This window comes from Nomascus leucogenys, chromosome 21 (assembly GCF_006542625.1).
Source record: "Nomascus leucogenys isolate Asia chromosome 21, Asia_NLE_v1, whole genome shotgun sequence".
Lineage (NCBI taxonomy): Eukaryota > Metazoa > Chordata > Mammalia > Primates > Hylobatidae > Nomascus > Nomascus leucogenys.
The window spans coordinates 49,695,677-49,722,942 of record NC_044401.1 but is presented as its reverse complement, the minus strand read 5'-3'; the positions used below and the strand labels follow the sequence as shown (position 1 = coordinate 49,722,942).

General features: G+C 43.1%; 2 protein-coding genes across 9 annotated transcripts in view; one reads left to right on the top strand and one right to left on the bottom strand.

Annotated features, from left to right (window-relative positions):
* Positions 1-14,957, bottom strand: part of IFT122 (intraflagellar transport 122) — an 80,945-nt gene extending 65,988 nt beyond the window's left edge. For 4 of the 7 annotated variants that reach the window (XM_030802143.1, XM_030802144.1, XM_030802146.1 and 1 more), the window contains exons 1-3: positions 14,622-14,957; positions 4,468-4,534; positions 2,117-2,201 (exon numbers count right to left, since the gene is read on the bottom strand). In XM_030802143.1, coding sequence (XP_030658003.1) covers positions 2,117-2,201; positions 4,468-4,534; positions 14,622-14,662 — 193 coding nt within the window. In that variant the 5' untranslated portion in view covers positions 14,663-14,957. Of the gene's footprint in view, positions 1-2,031; positions 2,080-2,116; positions 2,202-4,467; positions 4,535-14,621 lie in introns of those variants that run through there. The other 3 variants (XM_030802148.1, XM_030802149.1, XM_030802145.1) reach the window with 3 other exon arrangements.
* Positions 14,943-24,380, top strand: MBD4 (methyl-CpG binding domain 4, DNA glycosylase). Of its 2 annotated transcripts, none has more exons than XM_030802150.1 (8): positions 14,943-15,263; positions 17,705-17,935; positions 18,347-19,188; positions 21,528-21,602; positions 21,680-21,814; positions 22,397-22,546; positions 23,037-23,087; positions 24,068-24,380. In XM_030802150.1, the coding sequence occupies exons 1-8, from the start codon at positions 15,160-15,162 to the stop codon at positions 24,076-24,078; spliced, it is 1,599 nt and encodes a 532-aa protein (XP_030658010.1). In that variant the 5' UTR covers positions 14,943-15,159; the 3' UTR covers positions 24,079-24,380. The 2 variants fall into 2 exon arrangements, with proteins under 2 accessions (XP_030658010.1, XP_003265079.2); XM_003265031.4 differs by having other exon boundaries at positions 23,037-23,140.
* The last annotated feature ends 2,886 nt before the right edge of the window (positions 24,381-27,266 follow it).

Below are 27,266 nucleotides of genomic sequence, written 5' to 3'. Positions count from 1 at the left end.
ATCTGATTACCAAAGAGGCCCATCAGCCAAAAGAAGTTAAAAACCTGGGACTGGAATAATCTCCAAGGTTCATTCAAGCATTATAATATTACAATTTTGTGACTTCTTGGCAGTGGCTACAGAATGTTCTCTCTAAATGTTATCCATTTGACACATGAAGAAATCGTGACTCAGACTCAATAACCAACTCAAACTCACAGAATTCTGGTGTTGGGTTGGGGTCGGAACTCACAACTGTCTCATTCCGAAGCCCATGTTCTTCCCACTAATCCTATGCTGTGGGACAACATGGATTTATTTTTAAATAAATTTAAATCTCAGTTTCATGCACCACTTCCCTTCCTTCCCAACCCCCTGGTACCCCAACTGTAACAATCCTTCAACCCCACCAGAACCTACTACTTCTCCATTGCTGTCCTCTCTCCCTTCATTATTCAGCCAACAATTCAAGGTTAATGTACATCATTATTTATCTGTATACACTTTCTGCTCCCTTGCCCTCCTAACTTCATCTTCAAATGTGCTTGCAAAACCACCTCTGGTTAAATTCACTCTTCTGCCTCTACAACTATGCAGCTCAAAACGGCTGGAGAAAAAGAAACAATCACACCAACTAATCTCACTTTCAATTCATGATCACAACCTTCAAGAGGACCCTTCATGTCACTGGGGATCTCACTACACCTCCTGGGTCCACTCACTCTCCCATTCTCTGAGGCAGTGATTTTACACTTTTCCTTTCTCTTCAACTCTCTGAAACCTCCCTTCCCCACTGTCACTCTCAGTTGATGTTGCTTCCTATTTCATTGAAGGAAAAGAAAAAAAATGGAATTGAGAATTTCTGTTAGATTCCTACTACCACATTGTCCCCATCTGCTGGCCTCTGCAGTTCCTACCATGCCCCTATCTAAAGCAAATACCCCGTCTATGCCCTAGATCCCATCTCCTCTTGCCTACTCAACAACTCTGTTCCAGCAGTTCTCTCCCCTCTCCTGCATCATCAACTTTTCTCAAATTCAGCATGTATAAAACTGAATTTCTGATCTTCAACTATAAGTCTTCTCTACCTGCAGTCTTTCCCATCTCAGTGGGGGGGCAACTCCAACCTTTCAGTCCTCAGGTCAAAAACTCTGACTCCTTTTTCTTCATAGCCCATATCCAATCTGTCAGACAATCCAGTTGGCTCCACCCTCCCATTATATCCAGAGTCTGATCATTTCTCACCGCCTCCTCTGACCCCACAGAGGTCTGGGCCACCATCACCCCTTGTCTGGATGATACTTCCTCACACAGATGTCCCAACCCTCACCTCTTGCAGGTTGTTTCCAACTCAGCAACTAGACGGATCCTTTTAAAATATAAATCAGATCAGATCCCTCCTCTGCTGAAGACCTTTCAGTAGTTTCATTTTGACTGAGAATCAAAATCTTTATGACGGCCAGCCTGATCTGACCACCCCATGTCTGTTACCACTTTATCCTCATCCTCTACAATTCCTGATTCTCTTTGATCCAGCTCCTAGCAGCCACACCCACACCTGAGGGCCTTTGCAATGGCTCTTCCTCTGCAAAGAGCTCTCTTCCCCCAGATGCCCACTGGCACAATCTCATTGCCTCCTGACTTCAAAGTCTTTGCTCACCTGTCCTCATCTCAATGAGCCCACCCTCACTAGTCTAATTCAATACTGCACCCAACCCCCTGCCCTGCCCAGCACTCTCAATCCCCCTCATTCTGCTCTACTTTTTCTTCCATAAAGTTTTCACCTTCCAGCATACTGCTTAATTTACCTTTTTACTATGTTTACTGTATATCTTCCCTCATACTTTCTTCCTCCCTCACTTCTTACCAGCACCCCATAAAACAGAAGCCCCATAAGGGGAAGGACCACCGTTTTTTCTCTGAAGTATCTCAAGCACCTTGAACAGTGCCTGGAACATAGATGGCCTCAATAAATACTTGCTAGATTGAATAACCAAACTGAAGTCAACAACTTCACTATCTTCTGAACTTGCAAGTTATACTCTAGCTTACCAGAAATAATTAAAAAGTGACTAAGGAGAAAAGTGAACAATGATGAGGCCATTATAGAGAATGGAAACCCAGAGCAGCCTTTTACCATCCTTCGCATATGCCACACAGTACACAGTGTCTTTGTGTCCCTTGAGGGGCTGAAGTAAGGTGCCATCAGAGGTGTCATAAACCTGGCAAAAGAGACAAATACAGATTATCTACGTGATATCTATTAGTCAGAATTCCTGCAGGGTTGCTACTGCTATTTTTGCTTTTATAACAATACATGTCAATATTCTAAATTTGTAGCCAGTAAAAACTGCACTGCAAAACCAAAAACAACGTGACTTAAAGTTGGGTAACCAAGAAGTAGAGGACCCAGGTCTATGTACTATGTGACCAGGAATATACTACCAATCCTTGAGAACCAAAGGTTCAATTACTCACTCCATGGAAATTCTTTACACTCATCCTTACCTGAATTTGGATATATGACTAATCAAGGCAGGCCCTCCTAAATAAAACTAGCCCATAAAAAGAGCCAGCTACAACATGATTAAATTTTAGTGCCAGCTCTGCACTAAATCAACATAATAGATGTTTCATATTTGCTACCAAGAGTTTGAAAGTCACAGAACTCTGGGCTTTCAAGTAGGAGGGAATGTTATAAAACCCAACTGTAGGCCAGGCATGGTAGCTCACTTCTGTCACCCCAACACTCTGGGAGGCTGACGCGGGAGGATTGCTTGAAACCAGGAGTTCAAGACCAGCTTGGGCAACTAAGTGAAACCCCATCTCTACAAAAAAAAAAAAAAAATTAATTTAATTTAAAAATTAGATGGGCGAGGTGGCGTGTGTCCACAGTCCTAGCTACTCGGGAGGCTGAGGTGGGAAGATCCCTTAAGCCCAGGAGTTTGAGGCTGCAGTGATCTATGATTGCACTACTGCACACCAGCTTGGGCAACACAGCACAACCCTGTCTCTAAGAAATAAAATAAAATAAAACCCAGCTGTAATATGGATTTAGGTATTTGATAGCCATGTGACATCTATCACTATGTGGAGAGTTTAAAAACACACCATCTGGCGGGCCGGGCGCAGTGGCTAACGCTTGTAATCCCAGCACTTTGGGAGGCCGAGGCGGGCGGATCATGAGGTCAGGAGATCAAGACCACGGTGAAACCCCGTCTCTACTAAAAATACAAAAAATTAGCCGGGCGTGGTGGTGGGCGCCTGTAGTCCCAGCTACTCAGAAAGGCTGAGGCAGGAGAATGGTGTGAACCCGGGAGGCGGAGCTTGCAGTGAGCCGAGATTGCGCCACTGCACTCCAGCCTGGGCGACAGAGCAAGACTCCGTCTCAAAAAAAAAAAAAAAAAAAACACCATCTGGCCGGGCGCGGTGGCTCACGTCTGTAATCGCAGCACTTTGGGAGGCCGAGGCGGGTGGATCACGAGGTCAGGAGATCGAGACCATCCTGGCTAACACGGAGAAACCCCGTCTCTACTAAAAATATAAAAAATTAGCCGAGCGTAGCGGCAGGCGCCTGTAGTCCCAGCTACTCGGGAGGCTGAGGCAGGAGAATGGTGTGAACCCGGGAGGTGGAGCTTGCAGTAAGCCGAGATCGCGTCACTGCACTCCAGCCTGGGCGACAGAGCCAGACTCTGTCTCAAAACACACACACACACACACACACACACACCATCTGAGAAATCAAGTGGAAACTTTCTGAAATGGTTAGAGTGTTGGAGAAGATAACCTATGTAGAAAAACTAATAGAATTTGGATTGTTTACACTGGAGAGAAGTCTGCAGAACAATTTAACCACGTTTTAAGATTATGTAGTTAACCATACAAAGAATGGAGATTAATCAGTCTGCATATCTAGAGACAACAGAGAAGAGGAAGTAGACTTAGACAGAAAGAGAGATCATACAAAGGATTTTTGGTCAAACATAAGGGGTTCTCTGAAAATTACTTTTATATACCTGGATAGGTTCCAGAGGGAGCTTATGTTATTTGAAAATGTGAAAAATAGGACAACATCCATATGGAATTGTTTAGATAGGCCAATGCCTAAAAGTTGGGGTCAGGCTATCTGACTTTTCATGGACAGAACACATTCAGTCCTGTTGCTTGAATTTTTCTGGGGGACAAAATGTAAACTGACACCAGTCCAGTTTCAAAGCCATTGTGATTGTTTTCAACTCTTTCATGGGTGTCTCGAAGTAAAAGGGGAAAGATTAATGACCCCAAAGGAGGTATTGTTCACAGGTTCTTATCTGATAGTTTACTTGCCTGTTTTAAATAGCCCATTTCCATCCCTATTAAAAAGTAATAGAGAAGGTTTTTCCACCCTTGCCTTTTTAATCTCAAAAAAAAAAGGGGGTAAAATTTCAGAGTACTCACAAGAGGGAGGTTAGGGAAGCACTTTAAGAGGAAACTAAGACAAAATCCTACCAGTAATCTGCTTCCGGCAGCCAAAATCAGTTGAGTTCCATCAGGCTTAAATGCGATGTCATTTATACTGAACAGAAGACAAGGCAAAAAGACAATTAGGAACCAAAATGATGAAGTCTGCTAACGGCCAGGAAAGTAAACTTTATTTCCATTAAGAAACACTGTGTGTGTACTGAGAAGAAAAAGAATGACTAAGAATTGCATTTGTTGCAAATTCCATTCAACCGCCACACCACAGCAGCCCATTCAATCATGATCCACTCAGTAGTTAGCTCTTTGTCCTGATTTCCTCTTGTCCAGAAGCCAGACACAAGAAATTATTCAAAGGGTCAAATTTTTGAGGGTATTAACTCTTCTCATAATACCATAAAGGCTAGACAACATGAGAGAATGTGTAAGGGCCAGTAAATCCACAGATACTTACTGAGTCCCTCTTAGGTGCTAGGCACCAACAGATATGAACGGATCATAATCCCTCCCTCCCCTTAGGGAAATTACTATCCAGTGAAAAGGTGTGAATCAGACACTTTCACAAAGAACTACCATATGTCATCAATTCTAAAGCTTACTTTTTTTTTTCACATTTTCTCACCTCTGAGGTTAGGATGTGTCTTATAATTGATGATGTTTCAGTGTAACTGGCAGCATTTTTTGCTTTCTTACTGATACACAAAACAATGGTATTTTATAATCAATGACCTATTAGATTGGATGAAATACAGAACAGTACTCTGATAAAGGCTTTAAGAGATACATGAAAACAGGATTCGAAGGAGGAAGACGCAGTGACACAGGAGCTAGAAAGAAATTATTTAGCCAGATAGTGAGGGTAAAAGAGTCCGCAGCAGAACTTCCCTTTTAATAAAAAGCAGCCCAAGAAATTATTTTTTTCTAACAAAGAACAGCCTGAAAAATCGAGCTGCAAACATAGATAGGCAAGCTGAGGCCGGGCGCAGCGGCTCACGCCTGTAATCCCAGCACTCTGGGAGGCCAAGGCAGGAGGAAGACTTGAGGTCAGGAGTTCGAGATCAGCCTGGCCAATATGGTGAAACCTCGTCTCTACTAAAAATACAAAAATTAGCTGCGCATGGTGGAGGGCGCCTGTAATCCCAGCTACTCGAGAGGCTGAGGCAGGAGAATCACTAGAACACAGGAGGCAGAGGTTGCAGCGAGCCAAGATCATGCCACTGCACTCCAGTCTGGGCGACAGAGGAAGACTCCGTCTCAAAATAAATAAATAAATAAATAAAAGGCAAGCTGGAAGCTTGCACTGGTGAATGCCGGCAGCTGTGCCAATAGAAAAAGGCTACCTGGGGGCCAGGTATGTTCAACATGGAGGTTCTGTCCTCCCTTTGTCACCACGTGTACAGTAAAGAAACAAGCAACATGGCGCTGGCCACGTAAATAACCATCTGCATAATAAAAGATTAGGGTGGGGGTGGCCAGTTTTTCACACCCTATGCAAACGACACACCTAGCCCTAACCAGTTTTTCGAAAGTTATGCAAATGAACACCAATCCAACCAATCTTTTGTGCCATATGCAAATCAGACACCACCTCCTCAAGCTTATCTATAAAACCTGCATTTCACCACAGAGGTGGCAACTCATTTTTTCGAGAACACTTCAGCTGCAGAGAGCTCTTCTCTTTCTTTTGCCTGTTAAACTTCCACTCATAACCTCATTCTGGTGTGTCCGTGTCCTAGTTTTCCATTGCTGTTGAAACAACAAATCTCGGATATTTACCCCAGACAATGACGCCGCTTCAACAGTATTTTAATTTGAGGAGAGGATCAGAAAAAGATTCATGAAGAAGATATTTGAAAAAGGTAGGGCTTTTGAAACATGGAGGAAGACACTGGGTAGAGGACATTTCAGGCAGAGAAAATAAAACAAGCAAAGACATGAAAGTGAGAAATAGCAAGTGTAAACCATAAATAAAATTGTAAGCCCCCCAACCATCTGAATGGACTGCCTCCTCAACCAGGGCTCTTTTAAAATTTAACCTGAGAGACTGTTTCAGGCCATGACGGGAAGTGGGCCTCTGACATGCCTCATTGTACCTCTCCGGCATTAACATCAACACAGACTTTAAGTATGATAAACATTTTTTTTTTTTTTTTTTTTTGAGACGGAGTCTTGCTCTGTCGCCCAGGCTGGAGTGCAGTGGCGCAATCTCGGCTCACTGCAAGCTCCGCCTCCCGGGTTCACGCCATTCTCCTGCCTCAGCCTCTCCGAGTAGCTGGGACTACAGGCGCCCGCCACCACGCCCGGCTAATTTTTTGTATTTTTTAGTAGAGACGGAGTTTCACCGTGGTCTCGATCTCCTGACCTCGTGATCCGCCCGCCTTGGCCTCCCAAAGTGCTGGGATTACAAGCGTGAGCCACCGCGCCCAGCATGATAAACATTTTAGGCTGGGTGCAGTGGCTCATGCCTGTAATCCCAGCATTTTGGGAGGCCAAGGCGAGCGGATCATGAGGTCAGGAGTTTGAGGCCAGCCTGGCCAACATGGTGAAACCCTGTCTCAACTAAAAATACAAAAATTAGCCAGGCGTGGTGGCAGGCGCCTGTAATCCCAGCTACTTGGGAGGCTGAGGCAGGAGAATTGCTTGAACCCGGAAGACAGAGGTTGCAGTGAGCCGAGATTGCACCACTGCACTCCAGCCTGGGTGACAGCAAGACTCTGTTTTGCAGGGGGAGAAGAAACATTTTACAACCTATTCTCTCTGAAGCGCAGTACCCTAAGGCTTCCTCTGCAAATAAGAACATGGGTCTCCACAATCCTTTATCTTAACCCAGACGTTCCTTTATGTTGATCCCAAGTCTTTAAACAAACTCAACCAATTGTCAGCCAGAAAATGTTTAAATTTACCTATAGCCTGGAAGCCCTCACTTTTGAGTTGTCCCGCCTTTCTGGACCAAACCAATGTATTTCTGATTGATGTCTCATGCCTTCCCAACCTGCACCCCAACCACCATGGGCACATGTTCTGTGGACCTCCTGAGGGCTGTGTCACTGGCTGTGGTCACTCATATTAGGCTCAGAATAAATCTCTTAAAATATTTTGCAGTTTGACTCTTCTTGTCAACACAAGTAATCAAAATAATTTAATTTGACTGAAACATCTGGCTATGTGCAAGATGTTGCTAGAACAGGGAGAAATGAGGCTAGAAAAATGGGCTAGAGCCATATTATAAAGATTTTTCAAATGCCCCAGGCAGAGGATTTCATTGGTTCAGGTGACTCTAGTAAGAATGTGTCAAAAACCTGTTAAGCACTGTCAAAACAGACTATTGTTAAGGTTACTACTGAAGTTGCTAAAAACAAAACAAAACACACAAAAAACAACAACAAAAAAAACAAAACCCAACCTATAGCAAAAGTTTAGCATGGGATAAACTTGCCAGTGTCAACAAAAAATCAAACTCTGTAAAATATTTGAAGAGATTTATTCTGAGCCAAATATGAGTGACCACAGCCCATGACACAGACCTCAGGTGGTCCTGAGAACATGTGCCCAAGGTGGTCAGGGTGCAGCTTGGTTTGATACATTTTAGTGAAACATGAGACTTCAATCAAATACATTTAAGAAATGTAGTGGTTTGGTCCAGAAAGATGGAACAACTTGAAGCAGGGGGCTTCCAGCTTATAGGTTGATTTAAAATTTTTCTGAGAATTGGTTGAGCTTATCTAAAGACCTAGGGTTGGCCAGGTGCGGTGGCTCACGCCTGTAATCCCAGCACTTTGGGAGGCCTAGGTGGGTGGATCACAAGGTCAGGAGATTGAGACCATCCTGGCTAACACGGTGAAACCCCGTCTCTACTAAAAATACAAAAAATTAGCCAAGCATGGTGGCGGGCACCTGTAGTCCCAGCTACTCGGGAGGCTGAGGCAGGAGAATGGCGTGAACCCGGAAGGCGGAGCTTGCAGTGAGCTGAGATCGCACCACTACACTCCAGCCTGGGCGACAGAGTGAGTCTCAAAAAAAAAAAAAAAAAAAACCTAGGTTCAACAGAAGGGAATGCCTGGGTTAAGATAAAGGATTGTGGCAACCCAAGTTACTGTTTGCAGAGGAAGCCTTGAGGTACTAGGCTTTAGAGAGGAGAGTTTATATAATGTTTCTTATCATACTTAAAGCCTGTGTTGATGTTAATGCCAGAGAGGTATACCGAGGCATGTTTGACCCCCATTTCCCATCATGGCCTGAAACAGTCTCTCAGGTTATATTTTAAAAGAGCCCTGGCTGAGAAGGAAATCCATTCAGATGGTTGGGGGGCTCCGAATTTTATTTTTGGTTTATACCAGTAATCTAAAAATCAAGCTTTTGTCAGTAACCTAAAAGTACACTCTAAATGACAGTATTTCGAACTCTTTTTTTTTTTTTTTTTTTTTTTTTGAGACGGAGTCTCGCTCTGTCGCCCAGGCTGGAGTGCAGTGGCGCAATCTCGGCTCACTACAAGCTCCGCCTCCTGGGTTCACGCTATTCTCCCGCCTCAGCCTCCCGAGTAGCTGGGACTACAGGCGCCCGCCACTGTGCCCAGCTAATTTTTTGTATTTTTAGTAGAGACGGGGTTTCACCATGGTCTTGATCACCTGACCTAGTGATCCGCCCGCCTCGGCCTCCCAAAGTGCTGGGATTACAGACGTGAGCCACCGCGCCTGGCCAGTACTTCAAACTCTTATTCCAGACAGCACCTGCTGAGCTCTTAAAATGCATTATTTTATTTCATCTCCACAATAATTCTGTGAGGTAGGAATTATTACTCTGTTTTGTAGATGAGGATACCATGGCTCAGAGAGGTCAAGTAGTTTGCCTGATGTCACACAACTAGCAAGTGCAAGGGCCAGGATTTCAACTCAGGTCTGACTCTAGAGTCTGTGCTTGTAATTAACGTGCCATGCTGCCTTCTGCTCCCTTGAATTACTGCCGAGTATGTCAAATCTGTTATCCTTCACATTTTATTAACAGTGACTAACATTTATTGAACACATTTATTATTGTGTATGCCAGATACAGTTTAAATCTTTACATGTATTAACTCATGTTAACCTCCAAACAACTGTATACTGTTTCACAGATGAGAAAACTATGGTGCAGAGAAGTTAAATAACTCGCCTGAAAATAAAGTGCTACTGAATGGGAATGGAGCCAGGATTCGAACCAAGGCAATCTGTTGTTTTGTTTTTGTTTTGAGGTGGAGTCTTGCTCTGTCACCCAGGCTGGAGTGCAGTGGCGGGATCTCGGCTTACAGCAACCTCTGCCTCCCAGTTTCAATCGATTCTCCTGCCTTAGCCTCCTGGGTAGCTGGGATGACAGGTGCCTGCCACCACACCCGGGTCATTTTTGTATTTTTAGTAGAGACAGGGTTTCACCATGTTGGCCAGGCTGGTCTCAAACTCCTGACCTCAAGTGATCCATCCGCCTCAGCCTCCCAAAGTGCTGGGATTTTAAGTGTGAGCCACCGCATCCGGCCTCAAACCTAGGCAATCTGGCCTGAAGCCCATGTTTTAACCATTACGCTATGTGGCTGCCATTATCATTGTTAACGTATGTCAAAAAAAAGGTATTATTACCTACTTAAGGCATTACATGAAGAATTCAGAAAGCTTTTAACATGGCTCTGTTGACCTGATGCCTCCTTTAATAACTCTTCACAGTTATTCAATATTTAAGAATTGTTAAAGAGTGTAAACTTGGCCAGACATGGTGGCTTACGCCTGTAATCCTAGCACTTTGGGAGGCCGAGGCGGGCGGATCACGAGATCAAGAGATGGAGACCATCCTGGCCAACATGGTGAAACCCTATCTCTACTAAAAATACAGAAATTAGCTGGGCGTGGTGGCGCACACCTGTAGTCCCAGCTACTCCGGAGGCTGAGGCAGGAGAATGGCTTGAACCTGGGAGGCAGAGCTTGCAGTGAGCCGAGATTGCACCACTGCACTCCAGCCTGGCAACAGAGCGAGACTCTGTCTCAAAAAAAAAAAAAAAAAAATGTAAACTTACATTATCTTATTTGATCCTTACGAAAACATAATGTAGTAGACAGGACAGGCACCACTGCCCCAATTTTACCAATGAGGAAACTAAAGTACAGACAGGCAAGTTGTTTGCTCCTTGTCACAGAGCTGGCTGATAAAGAAGCTGGAACAAGGATGATTATCACACTCTTTCCAGCTGGGCAAACTGAAGCCCTGAGTTTTTCAGCTTCCTCACCATTATGTGGTAACAGACCTGGGCCTTCCTTGTTTCTTATGCTTTCTTCCTCTGAGCCTTGGCACATTTCACATTTTGAGGAGAAGCAGAATGGTGGAATAAAAAGTAGGGGGGACGTGGGGCCAGAAAAGCTGATCTCCTATTTGAGCTTTCATTGTCACCTACAAAACAAGGATAGAGAGGTAGCCTCCTACTCATGGAGTGCACAAGCCAGTCTATGCAAAGCACCTGACACTTGTGGATTGCTATGGTGGATTATTAGATGTTGGAGCAGTGTCTGCACCTCTTATCTATAGTCATTCTTGGTATGTGGCTTCCTTTCTGCCTTGTACACATGAGCTCATCAAAGTGGCTCCTGTGTGACCTCTTCTTCATAAGGGTCATTTTGGGTTGAATTATCACAAAATCATTTCTGAATGTCTCATTTGAGCCAAGCCTGAACTATCTTCCTCTTACATATAAAAATTCATTTTCTCTGAATATCTTGAAATTTGCCTTCCTAAAATATAATATATATGTCTGATTTGCCCTAAACTCTTAATGTACTTAGAATCTGTACATTTCAGTTTAGCTCTGACTTATACAGTCTTCTTTACATTGTGTTAGATACTATCTTGCCTTGCCCCTTTAATTATAGTCATACACAATTTGAGAGCATTGGCCATGTTCTATATATTTGTGGACCCACAGTGCATGGCACTGTCCTAGACACATAATAAATATAATTATGAAATCACCAGAAACTCAGAATTGGAAAGGACTCTAGACCTTGTCATGCAGTCCATCTATAAGGGCAAGAATTCCTTATAGATGGCCATCTAGCCCCTGCTTGAACACTCCAGGGCTGGGAGCTCACTCATTTGCAGGCAGTCTGTTCTACTGTAGGATGGTTCTCTCTCCACCTGCCTCTTTTCATAAAAGAGATACATTGTCAAAAGACACACTGTCAGATTCTATTGCAGAGATACAGAGGAATCCTGCAAATTGTCCTCTGACAACCCTGCACCCACCTCACTATAAACCGATGTCCCACAGTGCCTCTCCAACTCCTGCATAATCTGACCCTGCCCCACTTTCATTTTGTAATCTTAGGTAACTTATGTCACCTCATTAAATCTCAATTTCTTCATCTTTAAATGAGATAAAAATTCCAACCTCACATGTTGTAGAGATTAAACATGATAACACATATAAAGACATGTGGCCTATAGCAAGTACTCAGTAAATACTAGCTGGCATGAATGGAGAGTTATAGCAGATGCTAGCCTGATTGGAATACAGTGGGCTAGCCTAATAAGGCATCCTGGTTGAGATGAACCTGGAGCTGTGCATTTAAAGGAGAAAACTAGGGAGTCCATAGAGTAAGGGAGCATTTGGGAAGGATCTTCGGGTAGAAAAATAGAGTTTTCAGCTCAACCTAAAAGTACAAATTTAAATGTTGCAAGCCTGATGGGGAGGAGGGTCAGGAGGACCCTCTAGCAAAACGCACAATTTGACATGGAAAGTAATTGGGAATCACTCTAGGTTTATGAGAAGTAGAGTAACAGGATCACAGCAGGAGGTCGTAAAAAAAGAGAGTTCCTGCTGCTATATGAGGGTTAAAATAGAAGCAAAGGAGCAGACCGAGAGACAATGGCTGATTTGGATGTGGAGGACTAATCTTTGACATCTAGGATTTTTTTTAGTTCTACTATCTTTTTTTTTTTTTTTTTTTTAGTTTTTTGTTTTGTTTTCATTCTGGGCTATCAGCTGGTATATCTAGCAGCCATCAGGATTGATGGTCTATAGAACCCCTACATCCCTTATCCTAATAGGTTGTCTCAAACCTGTAATGGGCCAAAAACCAGACAACCAATCTTTATTCATCATTCATTCACTCACTTATTCATTCATGTATGAATACATCTACCCACAGTATTTCATTTTATATATATCTAGTATTTTGTTACTATCCATAGTAACAACAACCACTGACCTGACTAGGCTCTAGAATAATTTGGAAATGAGTACGACATAGCCATTGCCTTTAACGGGTTTATTAGACTTCTGAAATAAACAGATTTAAAAAATTAACTCTTACGCTCAACAGACTCTGAAAGTACCACAAGAGAGAAATGAACAAAATTCTGTGCCAGGGGTTGAAAACAGAGCAAATCAGGCTGCATTTGGCCAGCAAATGTTTTATTTGGCCGACAGTGTTTTGTTTTGTTTTTTTTTTTCAAAGATGCTAACATTTAAAAATTAGGCTATTTCACATAAAAACCCAGATTCCCAGCTTCTGGTAAAAACAGGAAGAGCTGAGCACACTAGACCAAATTCCTGCATGGTGGTAATTGGCAGGAGCTGAGCAGCAGCTGCCCCTTTTAGGCTGAGCATGAGCTCTGCAGTTTGCCACACTCTATTACTCTGACATTGAAGCCAAATGTTCAGTTGCCAGCTATCATCAGCTTGTGCTATAGGTACGTTTATAATAAAGTTAAAAGTAAAATGATTTTTTAAAACTCAAATCTCTATTAAAAGTACAAATGAAAGATTCACTGATAGGGCTGTGTTTCAAGAAAAATGGGGTACAGAATACAAGACTATTCCTAGGGAAAACATACAATTCCTAGTGTTTAAGATGCAAATAAACATCTCCCATTTATGTTACCTACCTGTCTCCTGCAGACATTTGAGTTTGCCACGTCTGTAATATAAGGAAAAATTAATGTAGTGGCTGAGAGCATTGATGTTGGAGTGAGGAAGACCTGAGCTTGAAAGCTGGCTCCACCCCTCACTGTGTGACGTTGGCAAATTATCCACCCTCTCTGGGCTTCAGTTTCCTCATACATAAAATAGAGGAAATTATAGTACCTACCTCAGAGAGTGGTGAAGAGACAACGAGATAAAGGATATGAAGTGCTTAGCCAGCACCTGGCACATAGTGTCAGCTACCACTAGAGCCAAAAACAAAAGAGAGGACCCGTCTCCAACGTGAGCCTTGAAGGGTGTTCAGGATTTCCGTGTGAGATGAGGAGAGACGGTATGCTTTACACAGAGAAAGATCTCAGAAAGGACAGAACCAAAGACAAGTAACCTGCTCCAGTGGCCAGAACAGAGGCTTCACAACAATGCTGAATGATTTTCAAAGTCAGGCCAAGACCTATCCCATAAGTAAGGATATGACAAAACAGATTGCTATGTTATAGATTTAGGAGGTAACAATGGAATAGGACATTAAATAACTGAATCAAAAGGTGACAAAATCATTCCCCTTCAATTCTTTTTCAAACTTCCCAATTAGGAGAGCTTGTGTTTGATGCTCATTTTGAGCACCTCTCTGATCATACCTGCCAATCTCCAGTTTTAGAGAAACGAGATCTCAGGTTTAAAGGCTCCCTGGCAACAATAACTAGCTACAGCTTGTTCAGTTTTGTTTCTCCCTACTTTAAGTTTTACTTTTACACTTAGAGCAAGCGACGCTGATTTTATCTTAACACTTAGAGCAAGTGACACTGGTTTTCATAAATGGAGTAATAAAGTTTCCTTGTAAAATGTGAAATCATAATTAAATGAGACAATTTAGAGAAAAACGTCAAGAAAACAAGAGTATGGGTACTATGTGGATGTGGCAAGAACTGTGAAGCTTGAGCAGCTTCGTGCTGTGTCGTGGGTGTGAGATGAATCCAAGGCAGCGACAAGGCCAGACCGTGAGGGAAAAGCCGCCTCCACTGGCCACTACCTCAGGCGCGGCACCTCCCTTTGCCGCTCTCCAACCCTCGGGAGTTTCTCCAACCGCCAAGGGGCGGGAGGGCGACCCTGCAGTCTCCCAGGCCGGGGTTCAGTGCCCTCGGCCCAGGCAGCAAGCCCGCTGCCCCCCTCAAACACGCTGCAGCGGCTCGCGCAGTACCCGCGGGGACTCGACCTCCCGCTCTTCGCGGACCGCCCCGCTCCTCACCAGTGCTCGGCTTTATCTCTCCACGTCAACACGGCCCTCATCACGGCTTCCCTTACGCCTCGGGCTCCTCTTCCCCGCCTCAGCGTCTGTCTCGGCAACCGCCTCACTATCTGTCGCCACTCCACAAGCCACTTTGGCTACCTGCGTTACCCCGGGCAACGTACATGCGCGGTAAGCTGAATGCGAGGGCGCCTTGCTCGGAGCGCGCATGTCCGAAAGGGAAAGCGAGAAAAGCAGCAAAAGCAATGGTGGAACTGGAGCCCCTAAGGCGCCAGCGCAACCAGAGCGCGCGCGATTGGTCGGGGCGCGTGGGGGCGGTGCGTCTTCCTCGACAATGGATTTGATTGGTGGAGCGTGGAAATGGCGGCTGTAGCCGAGGGGGCGGCCGAAAAGCAGCCGCGGCGTCTGGGGCGCTTTTGCAGCATTCAGACCTCGGTTGCAGCCCGGTGCCGTGAGCTGAGGAGGTTTCACATCTTACACTGCCCCACATCCCGGGCGTCGCAGCGCTGGGCTCGTTGCTGCAGCCGGACCCTGCTCGATGGGCACGACTCGGTTGGAGAGTCTGAGCCTGGGGGACCGCGGAGCTGCCCCCACCGTCACCTCTAGTGAGCGCCTGGTCCCAGAACCGCCGAGTGACCTCCGGTAAGTTACTGTCCCCTTTTGGGCCTCAGTTTCACCACCTGTAAAATGGTATCGAGAGAGTGGACGGTGTGTGGGCCTTTCTAACCTTTGACAGAGGGTCGGCAGAGACCTCGAAGCCCACGGGTTTAGTTACTAGGTTCTGGAGCTCAGGTGCTCTTCCTTTGGGATCAGCCCTGGGGTGCGCCCGACTTCCTCATCCAAGATGACTAGGGGAGACGGGGAGGGGGGAGACGGGGGGGAGACGGGGGGGAGCCGGGAGGTTTTGTGCAAGAGGTCCCCTTGGGTCGGAGAATCCTAGGAAGTCATTAGAGTACGTGTGTGATAGGAGGTTAAGATTTACCTACTTTTTTCAAAATTTAATCCTAAGAACTACTTTGAAAGAGGCATCACTTTCTTTTTACAGAGTCTTTTACAGAGACTTTGAGATGTTAAGTAACTTGCTGCTAAACTTACAGCTGGTAGAGCTGGGATTTGAGCCCCAGTCTCCAAGAGTTTGTGCTGATTCCACCAGGCTTCGGTATCTTTATCTCTAAAATTGTAAACAATATCATTTCATAAGATCCATCCAGCTCCTCAAAATTATTTTACTCCAAATTACATCAGAAAACCTTGATTCTAATTCTAGTTCTTGCAGTTTCCCTATTTGTAGAAAAGAACTTGGGTTAAATGATCTCTCTAGACCCATCCACCTTTTGCAATCTGTGGTTTAGTGATTAGGATACACTTTACTGAAATTTTTCTTTTTTTAATTTTAAAATTATGTTTTCATCATAGAAGACACATTGGAACTTTAATGAAGTTTTAGTTTAGTTTTTTTTTTTTTTTTTTTTTTGAGATGAGGTCTGGCTCTGTCACCCAGGCTGGAGTGCAGTGGCACAATCATAGCTCCCTGAAGCCTTGACCTGCCGGACTCAAGCAGTCCTCCTACCCGGGCCTCCTTAGTAGCTGGGACCACAGGTATGCTCCACCACGCCCGGCTGCTTGTTGTTGTTGTTGTTGTTGTTGTTGTTTCATTTTTTTGTAAAGATGAGGATCTCACTGTGCTGCCCAGGCAGGTCTCAAACTCTTGGGATCAGGTGATCTTCCCACTTCCTCCTCCCAAAGTGCTAGCATTACAGGCATGAGCCACCTTGCCTTACCAGCTTTTTTCAATAATATTATGGGGGAGAAGTATTAGACCAAGATTTGGTAGACTTGGGTTCTGGTGTCTGTTCTGCAAGTAATTTAACCTTTCTGTCACTCAATTTTATCAATAAATTGAGAGTAAACCTTATCGTACCAACAAGGTTACTATGAGGATCAAGAATGGAGGAGATGGCCAGGCGCGGTGGCTCACGCTTGTAATCCCAGCACTTTGGGAGGCCGAGGCGGGCGGATCACGAGGTCAGGAGATCGAGACCACGGTGAAACCCCGTCTCTACTTTAAAAAAAATACAAAAAATTAGCCGGGCGTGGTGGCGGGCGCCTGTAGTCCCAGCTACTCGGAGAGGCTGAGGCAGGAGAATGGCGTGAACCCGGGAGGCGGAGCTTGCAGTGAGCCGAGATTGCGCCACTGCACTCCAGCCTGGGCCACAGAGCGAGACTCCGTCTCAAAAAAAAAAAAAAAAAAAAAAAAAAAAGAATGAAGGAAATTCAAAAATTCTGTATCAGGCCGGGCGCGGTGGCTCATGTCTGTAATCCCAGCACTTTGGGAGGCCGAGGCGGAAGGATCACGAGGTCAGGAGATCGAGACCATCCTGGCTAACACGGTGAAACCCCGTCTCTACTAAAAAAATACAAAAAATTAGCCGGGCGAGGTGGCGGGCGCCTGTAGTCCCAGCTACTCGGGAGGCTGAGGCAGGAGAATGGCGTGAACCCCCGGGGGCGGAGCCTGCAGTGAGCCGAGATCGCACCACTGCACTCCAACCTGGGCGACAGCGAGACTCTGTCTCAAAAAAAAAAAAAAAATTCTGTATCAAATTATTTACCTTCTGGAGGATTACATCTGATGAAAGTGATACACACTCTCTCCCAGAAATTTTACATTATGTAAAACTTTTACCTCATTTATCTGCAGAGAAGACAGTGTAACTCACTGATTTATTTAAGCATTTTCTGGTGCTTAAGAGCTCAGCTATTGGTTCATATTCTTAAATTTATGGTAAGCGCCCCCAGAAATCTTTATAATAGCCCTACTCAGTGATTAATCCGAAAAGTTTCTAACTCGACTTTTTTGTTGTGCAGAGATTTCCAACACTTTTTAACCTGTGCTGTAGGATATGGGAAGCTTTTGGAAGATAGGAAAATACTCCCATAGCACAAGACTGGGCCATACTGACTTTAATCTCCCTCATTTTAATATGGATAATCTATGTGGTTCCTGCATTGTCATGGATTAAAACTGAGTAGGCAGTGGAAGATAAATTTTAAATAAGTTAATCACTTAGACTTTGTTTTTCCAGCAAAGAAGGTGTTGCTATGGAATTGGAAAGAGTGGGAGAAGATGAGGAACAAATGATGATAAAAAGAAGCAGTGAATGTAATCCCCTGCTACAAGAACCCATCGCTTCTGCTCAGTTTGGTGCTACTGCAGGGACAGAATGCCACAAGTCTGTCCCATGTGGATGGGAAAGAGTTGTGAAGCAAAGGTTATTTGGGAAGACAGCAGGAAGATTTGATGTGTACTTTATCAGGTAAGCATATAAGATGGTAAAGATAGTACAGCCAAATGATTTTGTCTGGGCAGGTGGTGGGAGTATAGCAGGAATCTTAGCTTCTTTATATTTTTATCATAAAACCATTGCAGATTCTATTCTTTCAATGTTGCTATTAATTACATCAAGTGATTTGGGGAAAATTACATACATTTTGTCCCTCCTACTGTGAATGGTTAACGGGTATGTTGCATTTTAGTTATATTTATAAATTTATATTGTCATAGAGGAAACCATTTAAAAGTGCCGTTTATCACTCTTTTTCATTTTTAAATGACAGATGCCCATGGCAACATTTGGAAATTAATTAGAAATCTGAAATGTGGTCCAGTTCTTTTAAAAGTCCCTTCTCTCTACTAGCAGTAAGTTTCCTTTAATATCATTTTCTAGCCCACAAGGACTGAAGTTCAGATCCAAAAGTTCACTTGCTAATTATCTTCACAAAAATGGAGAGACTTCTCTTAAGCCAGAAGATTTTGATTTTACTGTGCTTTCTAAAAGGGGTATCAAGTCAAGATATAAAGACTGCAGCATGGCAGCCCTGACATCCCATCTACAAAACCAAAGTAACAATTCAAACTGGAACCTCAGGACCCGAAGCAAGTGCAAAAAGGATGTGTTTATGCCGCCAAGTAGTAGTTCAGAGTTGCGGGAGAGCAGAGGACTCTCTAACTTTACTTCCACTCATTTGCTTTTGAAAGAAGATGAGGGTGTTGATGATGTTAACTTCAGAAAGGTTAGAAAGCCCAAAGGAAAGGTGACTATTTTGAAAGGAATCCCAATTAAGAAAACTAAAAAAGGATGTAGGAAGAGCTGTTCAGGTTTTGTTCAAAGTGACAGCAAAAGAGAATCTGTGTGTAATAAAGCAGATGCTGAAAGTGAACCTGTTGCACAAAAAAGTCAGCTTGATAGAACTGTCTGTATTTCTGATGCTGGAGCATGTGGTGAGACCCTCAGTGTGACTAGTGAAGAAAAGAGCCTTGTTAAAGAAAGATCATTGAGTTCAGCATCAAATTTTTGTTTTGAACAAAAAACTTCTGGCGTCATAAACAAATTTTGTTCAGCCAAAGACTCAGAACACAACAAGAAGTATGAGGATACCTTTTTAGAATCTGAAGAAATCGGAACAAAAGTAGAAGCTGTGGAAAGGAAAGAACATTTGCATACTGACATTTTAAAACATGACTCTGAAATGGACAACAACTGCTCACCAACCAGGAAAGACTTTACTGGTGAGAAAATATTTCAAGGTGTCCAGTGCTTTCAAGCACTATTAAACATTATGTGATGAGAAATTTATAATCCTGCATCTTGTATTCATGCCTATACATGGTTAAGATGTGAAAATAGAGCCAAGAAATAGGGCCAAATATGAGACACCAGTTGATCCTAATACTTTATCTTAAACTGATATTCAAGCAGTTTCCTATGGCAGAGAGAAAATCAGCTGACTGCTGTCGTGATGCCATGGCAAAGGAGAGTATTACTATTAACAACTGCCGTCATCTCTCCCTGGTGCAGCAGCTGGGACTCTCCTTCTCAGCAGTGCTTTCCCTTCTTCCCATCCTCTTTCCAGCCAGTAATCTTAAAACTTGAAGGAAAATTAAAAGCCTTCACTTGTGAAAAATTTAGGGAAGGCTTCTTATATACATAAATGAGTGGAGAATAGTTGGTGTCTTCTCTTCACACCCCTCCTGATACTTACTACTAAGTGTGACTTCCAATTTAATTTTGTATATATCATAGTCATTTTTATCTTCTATTTTAATGTAATGCTTCTCTAAAATGCTTTAGAGCTCTAAATAATTCAAAAGTATAATCACATAGTTCATCTATTATTTGTAATATGCTCTTAATACAGAATTCAGAACTTAGCAATTTTGTCTTTATAATACCTCAGTGAATAAGAGATAAGAGGGAGACCTTTTGAGCAGCCCTGTATTAGTTACTCATTATGCCATTATGGTATAATGAATAACTCCTTTAAAGAATAATAATTTTACTTAAACTCCTGTGGGGAAACAGCCTGGACAAATTTGTGAAGCAGGAGATTAGGTTTGATTCTTGTTCCCAGTTCTACCCATGATTTTATGTCTTTTCTGTGCCTGGAGTTTCTCTGCCTTTAACACAAGATGGCCTATATACCTAGGAACTGCATAAGAATTCTTGCAGAATTCAGAAGAACTGCATAAGTCTGTGTCCTAAACACTGAGCTTCTTGAAGAAAGCTTTGAGGTTTATGTAGATTTATTGCTAGCAAAATGGGCAAATATTAAAACCTTTTTTTTGTGGTAAGAGTCTAGTTCTCAACATGAGATGAAGTACTGTTAGTACTAAGTGTCCATGAAATAGTAAAGACACCCATTGGCTTAGCTAGAAATTGCCAAGTAAACCTGGCATAAAGGAGACTAGTAATTATTCATAGGAGCCCACAGAAAAAGTTGTCAAATCAGAGCAATCAGAGTAGTTAGTTTCCTTCGTTCTTTTTTTACTCTCTACTGGGCTTTACCTACTCAAACTAAAATAGCGAAAAAACAGTAGTCTAATTATCTGGAGACCTGGATACTTGTTCCAGTTTATAGTCAATCCCAGTATCATTTTGGGACAATTGCTTAATTTAGAAGCTTTAGTTACTTCATCTGTAAAATAGAGGTAACCATCCTGACTAGTCCTGTTTTTCACATCAAAAATATTGTAAAACGAGAAGTGAAAAAGATGCTATACAAATGCAAGGTATTATTAACTGATATTCAAATTGCGAGGGTATGGCTAAGGAGTATTACATGTGATTTTAGAAATTTGAGAAGTCTGATAACACTGGTTCCCAGTAGATAGAGGTTCTCAATAGGTAGTTGTCTCAGGTGCTCTAGGGTTCAAATTGTAGGTTTTTCTGCAGATTCTGTTTTGTCTGTATCCCTTTTTTTGGTAAGCGTAAAAGTAAGTGTTCACTGCAGAAATTTTGGAAAATACAGACAAGAAGGAAAGAAAAATTAGCACTTGGCAACAACCATATCATTTTGGCTTATTTCATTCTTAACTTCTGTATTTTTATTTATATATGTTTCCCCTTTTTTATAAAATTGGGATCATATGTAGACTCTTGCTTTTTTCATTTAGAAGTTAACAGGAAAATATTCACAATAGTCTAAAAAATACTTTAATGGCCACATTATTCAAATGCATCGTAATTTAAAATATTCCATACTGCCTTTAATTTTTCAATACTATAAACTCTGAACATAAGTCATAAAGAACTAGTGTCACAGAGTGGTTAAAGGTGAGGACTCAGGAGCCAGACTGTCTGGATTTGAATTTTAGCTGGGACACTTAGTATCTGTGTGATCTTGAGCAAGTTACTTAGCTTCTCTGTGCCTCAATGTCCTTGTCTGTAAAGTGGAGACAAAAATAGTACCAAGTTCATGGGTCATTAGTTGGATTAATTGGGTATTTATGTAAAGGGCTTAGAATAGTGCCCGGCATGCTTTGTAATAGTGTTGATATTATTATTTGCATCCCAGAATATTGCTTTAAGCTAAACCATAGTCAATAAAGTGTTCACTTTTCCTTTTCAGAAGATACCATCCCACGAACACAGATAGAAAGAAGGAAAACAAGCCTGTATTTTTCCAGCAAATACAACAAAGAAGGTATCCCTTTCCCAATCAGAACAGCAAATTCTAATTCTATTTTGGGTTTTCAATTCTGATGCAGTATGTTTGTTTAGCTCTTAGCCCCCCACGACGTAAAGCCTTTAAGAAATGGACACCTCCTCGGTCACCTTTTAATCTCATTCAAGAAACACTTTTTCACGATCCATGGAAGCTTCTCATCGCTACTATATTTCTCAATCGGACCTCAGGTTTGGGGATTATTATCATCTTTGTCTTAGTAGAGACAGTGTGGTAAGGAGAAAGCACTGAATTGAGGCCTGGGTTCAAAGTCCATTTTGAGTGTGTCACCTGGGATAAGGCATTCCCCCTTCACCCTTAAACTCTTCACCTATGAGGAAATTAGACTAGATGACATCCAACAGACCTTTTAGAATAAAGGGGTAGATTTTATTTATTTTATACTTCCAAATTCGTTTTGATCATCAATGAAAATCAGTTAACATTTCTCCACCCTCTTTCATGTGTGTTTAAAAGTACCTTTTTCACTGAATGTACCTTGTGTTCTATATGCTTCTACTCTCATTATCTTCTGATCTAATCATTTAAAAGCTAATCATGCAAGGCCAGTTTTCAGCATAATTTGGACTATTAGCCCAATATATTAGCAGTTTTGGTATTTGATTCTGAAAGTGGTTGCTGGTTCAGATAATGGCTTCTCACCAGTGTTTTTTTTTAAACCCTCTGGATGAGATTTCTAGATGAGAAACTACTTGAACGTGAAATCAGCCCATCTAGAGTCTTGTAATCATTCAGTTACTTTTACTTCCCAGGTAAAATGGCAATTCCTGTGCTTTGGAAGTTTCTGGAGAAGTATCCTTCAGCTGAGGTAGCAAGAACCGCAGACTGGAGAGATGTGTCAGAACTTCTTAAACCTCTTGGTCTCTACGATCTTCGGGCAAAAACCATTGTCAAGTTCTCAGGTATTTTCCTATATACCCAAAGGAAAAACATAATACATTGTGCTTATTTAAGAGAGCCACACCTTAAACTTTAATGTCCTCAGATACTATATTAATGGAGGTTTTTCAGCTCAAGCACCCAAGGCGTTTAAAAAAGTCCACTTTCCCCAAACCACAGTCTCCCACTGACCTAAACAATAAATCTTTGCCCAGCAAAGATGGGTCAGGCATGTGGGCAGAATTAGGAGAAGTCAGTGAAGCAGAAAGCCCAGTTCTTGACCTCAGGGACGTGGCCTCTGTCTCATTAGCACAGCACAAAAGAGTGGTTAGGAATTGGCAAATGATATGGGTGCTGCAGGAATTCAGAAGGAAGAGTGATCACAACTGGGGTTGCCGGGAAGGAGCCTTTCCTGTCCCTTTCTGCTGTTCTTTCCATCCTGCCCCATCACCACACATTTTGGGAGGGTGTCTTTAGAAGCTGACCTGATATGTGGGATGTTGTATTCTTCAGATGAATACCTGACAAAGCAGTGGAAGTATCCGATTGAGCTTCATGGGATTGGTAAATATGGCAACGACTCTTACCGAATTTTTTGTGTCAATGAGTGGAAGCAGGTGAGGCCCACTCCCATCCATAATTCAGCACATTTGGTCTCTGAGGCAAAATAAGTCCACCATTATGGTTAAGACTATTTATTGGATACAAATGCTATTATAGTCACAAACAATTGTGTTCCTGGCTGCGGGGAAGCGGGTGGCATGCGGGTTTTGGGGTTTTTGATCAGTAGGCACTCCCATGTCCACAAAGACCAGTCCAGAGGCGTGGCCTCTGACTCATCTCCAGTGGTTTGTCACCTCTGGCCCTGTTCCCATCATTCCCTATTTGTGTGCTATCTCTAAGCCTGACGTGGTTTTCCTCCTGTCAAAAGTACACCACTACAGGAAAGCAGGAAGGTTTGGGCCTGCAATGTATGCTTATTGGGTTTCTCTTAGTGGTCTCAGACTACTTTTGTGGTGACTGGGTCCTGCTTCAGCCCTGTTGAATATGCCCAGCCTGTGGCATGCTGGTGGTATCCTGGCAGCTGGTGGGTGGCCTGGTACACTGCCCACTCAGCTTGAGACTCACCCTCATGCATTCAGCCAATAGGTCTGGCCAAGCCTGAACTGAAGGACCACAGTCCTATCCCAGCTTCATCAGAGCAATCCACTGTGACCTGAGAATCCATTTAACCTCTCAGGGTCTAGAACCTCCTTCTGGAAAGTGAGATATTAATACTTGACTCATGTCATCACCACCCCACACTCCAAGTCATGGTTGAGTAGTAATTTGGACAGTACTTTGTAAACTGTGTGGGATTACCTTAATATAAGGTATAACTTAAAATATTCATGAATCCCATGAGGTTAAAGGTTATAACTTTTAGGTATAGTATCATAATGTACTGTCCCCCAGCAAATATTTAAAAAGCCAATTTTAAAAAATGTATTTCTGACTAAGTTACATTAAGGTCTCTGCCTCTTTGTGTGTTGTATTTCTTCCAGGTGCACCCTGAAGACCACAAATTAAATAAATATCATGACTGGCTTTGGGAAAATCATGAAAAATTAAGTCTGTCTTAAACTCTGCAGCTTTCAAGCGCATCTGTTATGCATAGCTTTGCACTTCAAAAAAGCTTCATTAAGTACAACCAACCACCTTTCCAGCCATATAGATTTTAATTAGCCCAACTAGAAGCCTAGTGTGTGTGCTTTCTTAATGTGTGTGCCAATGGTGGATCTTTGCTACTGAATGTGTTTGAACATGTTTTGAGATTTTTTTTAAATAAATTATTATTTGACAACAGTCCAAAAAAAATATGGCTTTTCCAATAATGAAATATAGTCAGAAGATGAAAAATACTTCTAAACTATCAATAATACAAAGCAAATTTCTATCAACCTTGCTAAAGCTAAGGGCCCACTAAATATTTTTATTAGCCGGGCGTGGTGGTGCACACCTGTATTCTCAGAAGGCTGAGGCAGGAGGATCATTTGAGCTCATGAGGGCCCAGGAGGTCAAGGCTTCAGTGAGCCATGATCATGCCACTGCACTCCGGTCTGGATGACAGAGAGAGACCGTGCCTCAAAAAATATATATTAAAAAAAAAAAAAAAAAAAGCTGACCCCAAAGACAAATAAGATTCCCCTGGCATTGTGTATTGTTGACATTCCTCTGGTATTGTGTATTGTTGACAGCTCCATACTAGCCTTTAGGAATTGTAGATTCCACCTCAGCATCCATTTGATAACCTAATGTGAATATGGGCCTGCTGCTCCATTTCAGCTCACTCACTCTTTTACCTTGGTCCCTTTGTGAAAACTCATTTCTCATCTTCCATTTGGAGTTTATACCATTTGGCCAGGCACAGTGGCTTACACCTGTAATCCTAGCACTTTGGGAGGATGAGGCAGGAGGATTGCTTGAGCCCAGGAGTTCAAAACCAGACTGGGCAACATAATGAGACCCCATCTCTACAAAAAATCTTAAAAATTAATTGGGCATGGTGGCATACACTTGTGGTCCCAGCTACTCAGAAGGCTGAGGTGGGAGGATCCCTTGAGCCCAGGAGATTGAGGCTGCAGTGAGCTATGATCACACCACTGCACTTCAGCCTGGATGACACAGCAAGACCCTGTCTCAAAAAAAATAAGTCTTAGGCCATTTTTATTACAAGTATTGTTATAGTTCAAATACCAAAGCATTCACTATTAGAAAGAAACCAAGGGAAAAAACTAGTTACTAAGTCTTAATTACCAACTACCATTTTAAGGTGTAATTTGAAAATTAAATTGATTGAATAAATGAAAAATACATCAGTTGTTGAGGAAACTGCCTTTGTTGTAGGGTGGTGTGAACCGAATCAGGCTGCAGTGTGATGCAGAGGTAGTTGGTTGTTTCCACTTTAGTAAGTGTCAGTTTTTAGAAGGATGGATTTCGACCAGAGAACAGGAAAACTGGCCACACCTCCCTCTCCCCAAGGCAAACATCCACTTTATAGTTTACCATCACATTTTCATTTAACAAACATCCAAGTAGCATTCACAAAGTGTAAAGCCCTGTGGTGGGGAGGGGCACAAAGGTAAGTTCTGTACAGACCCTCACAGAGAGAAAGAAGGGCACCTAATAATGGAAGGAAACAAAAGGGGTAAGGAGTAGGGACAAGACACCCAAATATGGCAGCTAAAGGTAGAGAGGGGCCTCTGAAACCTTGGGCCCAGCTGGGGCTGGAGGGTGGGGCTGGAGGGTGGGGCGAGCTCACCAAGTTCAGGGCATCAGGTGTGGCTTTGTGTTAGGGCTGGTGGTCACATACCTTCCCCCAGCATCTCCATGGGGAGTGTGGGCCTGTATGAAGGCAGGAGGCAAGCTCTGCACTAGGGGAGCTCAGGATACAGCCAGGTTGCTCAGGCCCGAGGCCTGGCTTTTCCTGTTTCTTGCAGGTGAGGTTGCCTGACCTCTGTACCTGTTAACTTGTCTTTTAAAAATGGGATAGTGGTGTCTACCTCACACAATGATTGTGATTATGAAGTTCAGACATGTAGTGCTAAAATGGTACCTGGCTTGCAAGAGTGCTGTGTGAACGTGGCCCATGGCAACCACCTCAGGTTGCAAGGGTCACAAAGATAGCTTGTCTCAGCAAAGGAATAAGGGCTCAGGTGTTTCTTTTTAACTTTTTAAAAATTGAGCTAAAAGCCACCATTTAACCATTTTAAAGTGTACAATTAAGAGGTTTCTGTACATTTACAATGTGTAGCCATCATCACTAATTCCAGAAGTTTCCATTTCTTTTTTTCACTCCAAAAAGAAGCTCCCCACCTGTTAGCAGTCACTTCCAATTACCCCATCCCCTAGCAACCATTCATCTACTTTCCATGTCTGTGGGTTCGTCTATGCTGAACATTTCACATAAATGGAATCATACAGCACGTGGCCTTTTGTGTCTAGCTTCTTGCTTAGCATACTGTTTTGAAGGTTCATCTATATTGTAGCATGTACTTCATTCCTTCTTATGGCCATCCTATGGATATACCTCATTTTGTTTATCAGTTGATGCACATTTCAAGGATTTATTATTATTCTCTGGTCCTCAGCTTCTGTAACTCCAAACCACGGCACCCTGCCATAAGGAGGGCAGAACATACCAAACACCTCTATCTGGCCACAGCTCACTTTGGTTCTTCCTAACCCTCTGGAGGAGGCAGGGCCTATTTTTCTGATGAGAAAACTGAGGCCTAGAGATATGGAGACCTGCGGAAGATCCCACATTTCACGGGAAAACCGAGACTTTCTTTTTTTTTTTTTTTTTTTTATGATACGGACTCTTGCTCTTTCGCCCAGGCCTGACTGCAGTGGCGCTATCTAGGCTCACTGCAAGCTCCGCCTCCCGGGTTCACGCCATTCTCCTGCCTCAGTCTCCCGAGTACCTGGGACTACAGGCGCCCGCCACCACACCCGGCTAATTTTTTGTATTTTTAGTAGAGACAGGGTTTCACCGTGTTAGCCAGGATGGTCTCGATCTCCTGACCTCGTGATCCGCCCGCCTCGGCCTCCCAAAGTGCTGGGATTACAAGCGTGAGCCACCGCGCCCTGCCGAAAACCGGAGACTTTCTACACTAGATTCAGGGACCACTGGGCCGAAGGAAGAAATCCCGCCTTTCACCAAGCCCAGAACTGGGCACGGCGTGGATTTGCTCGCTGCCCCTC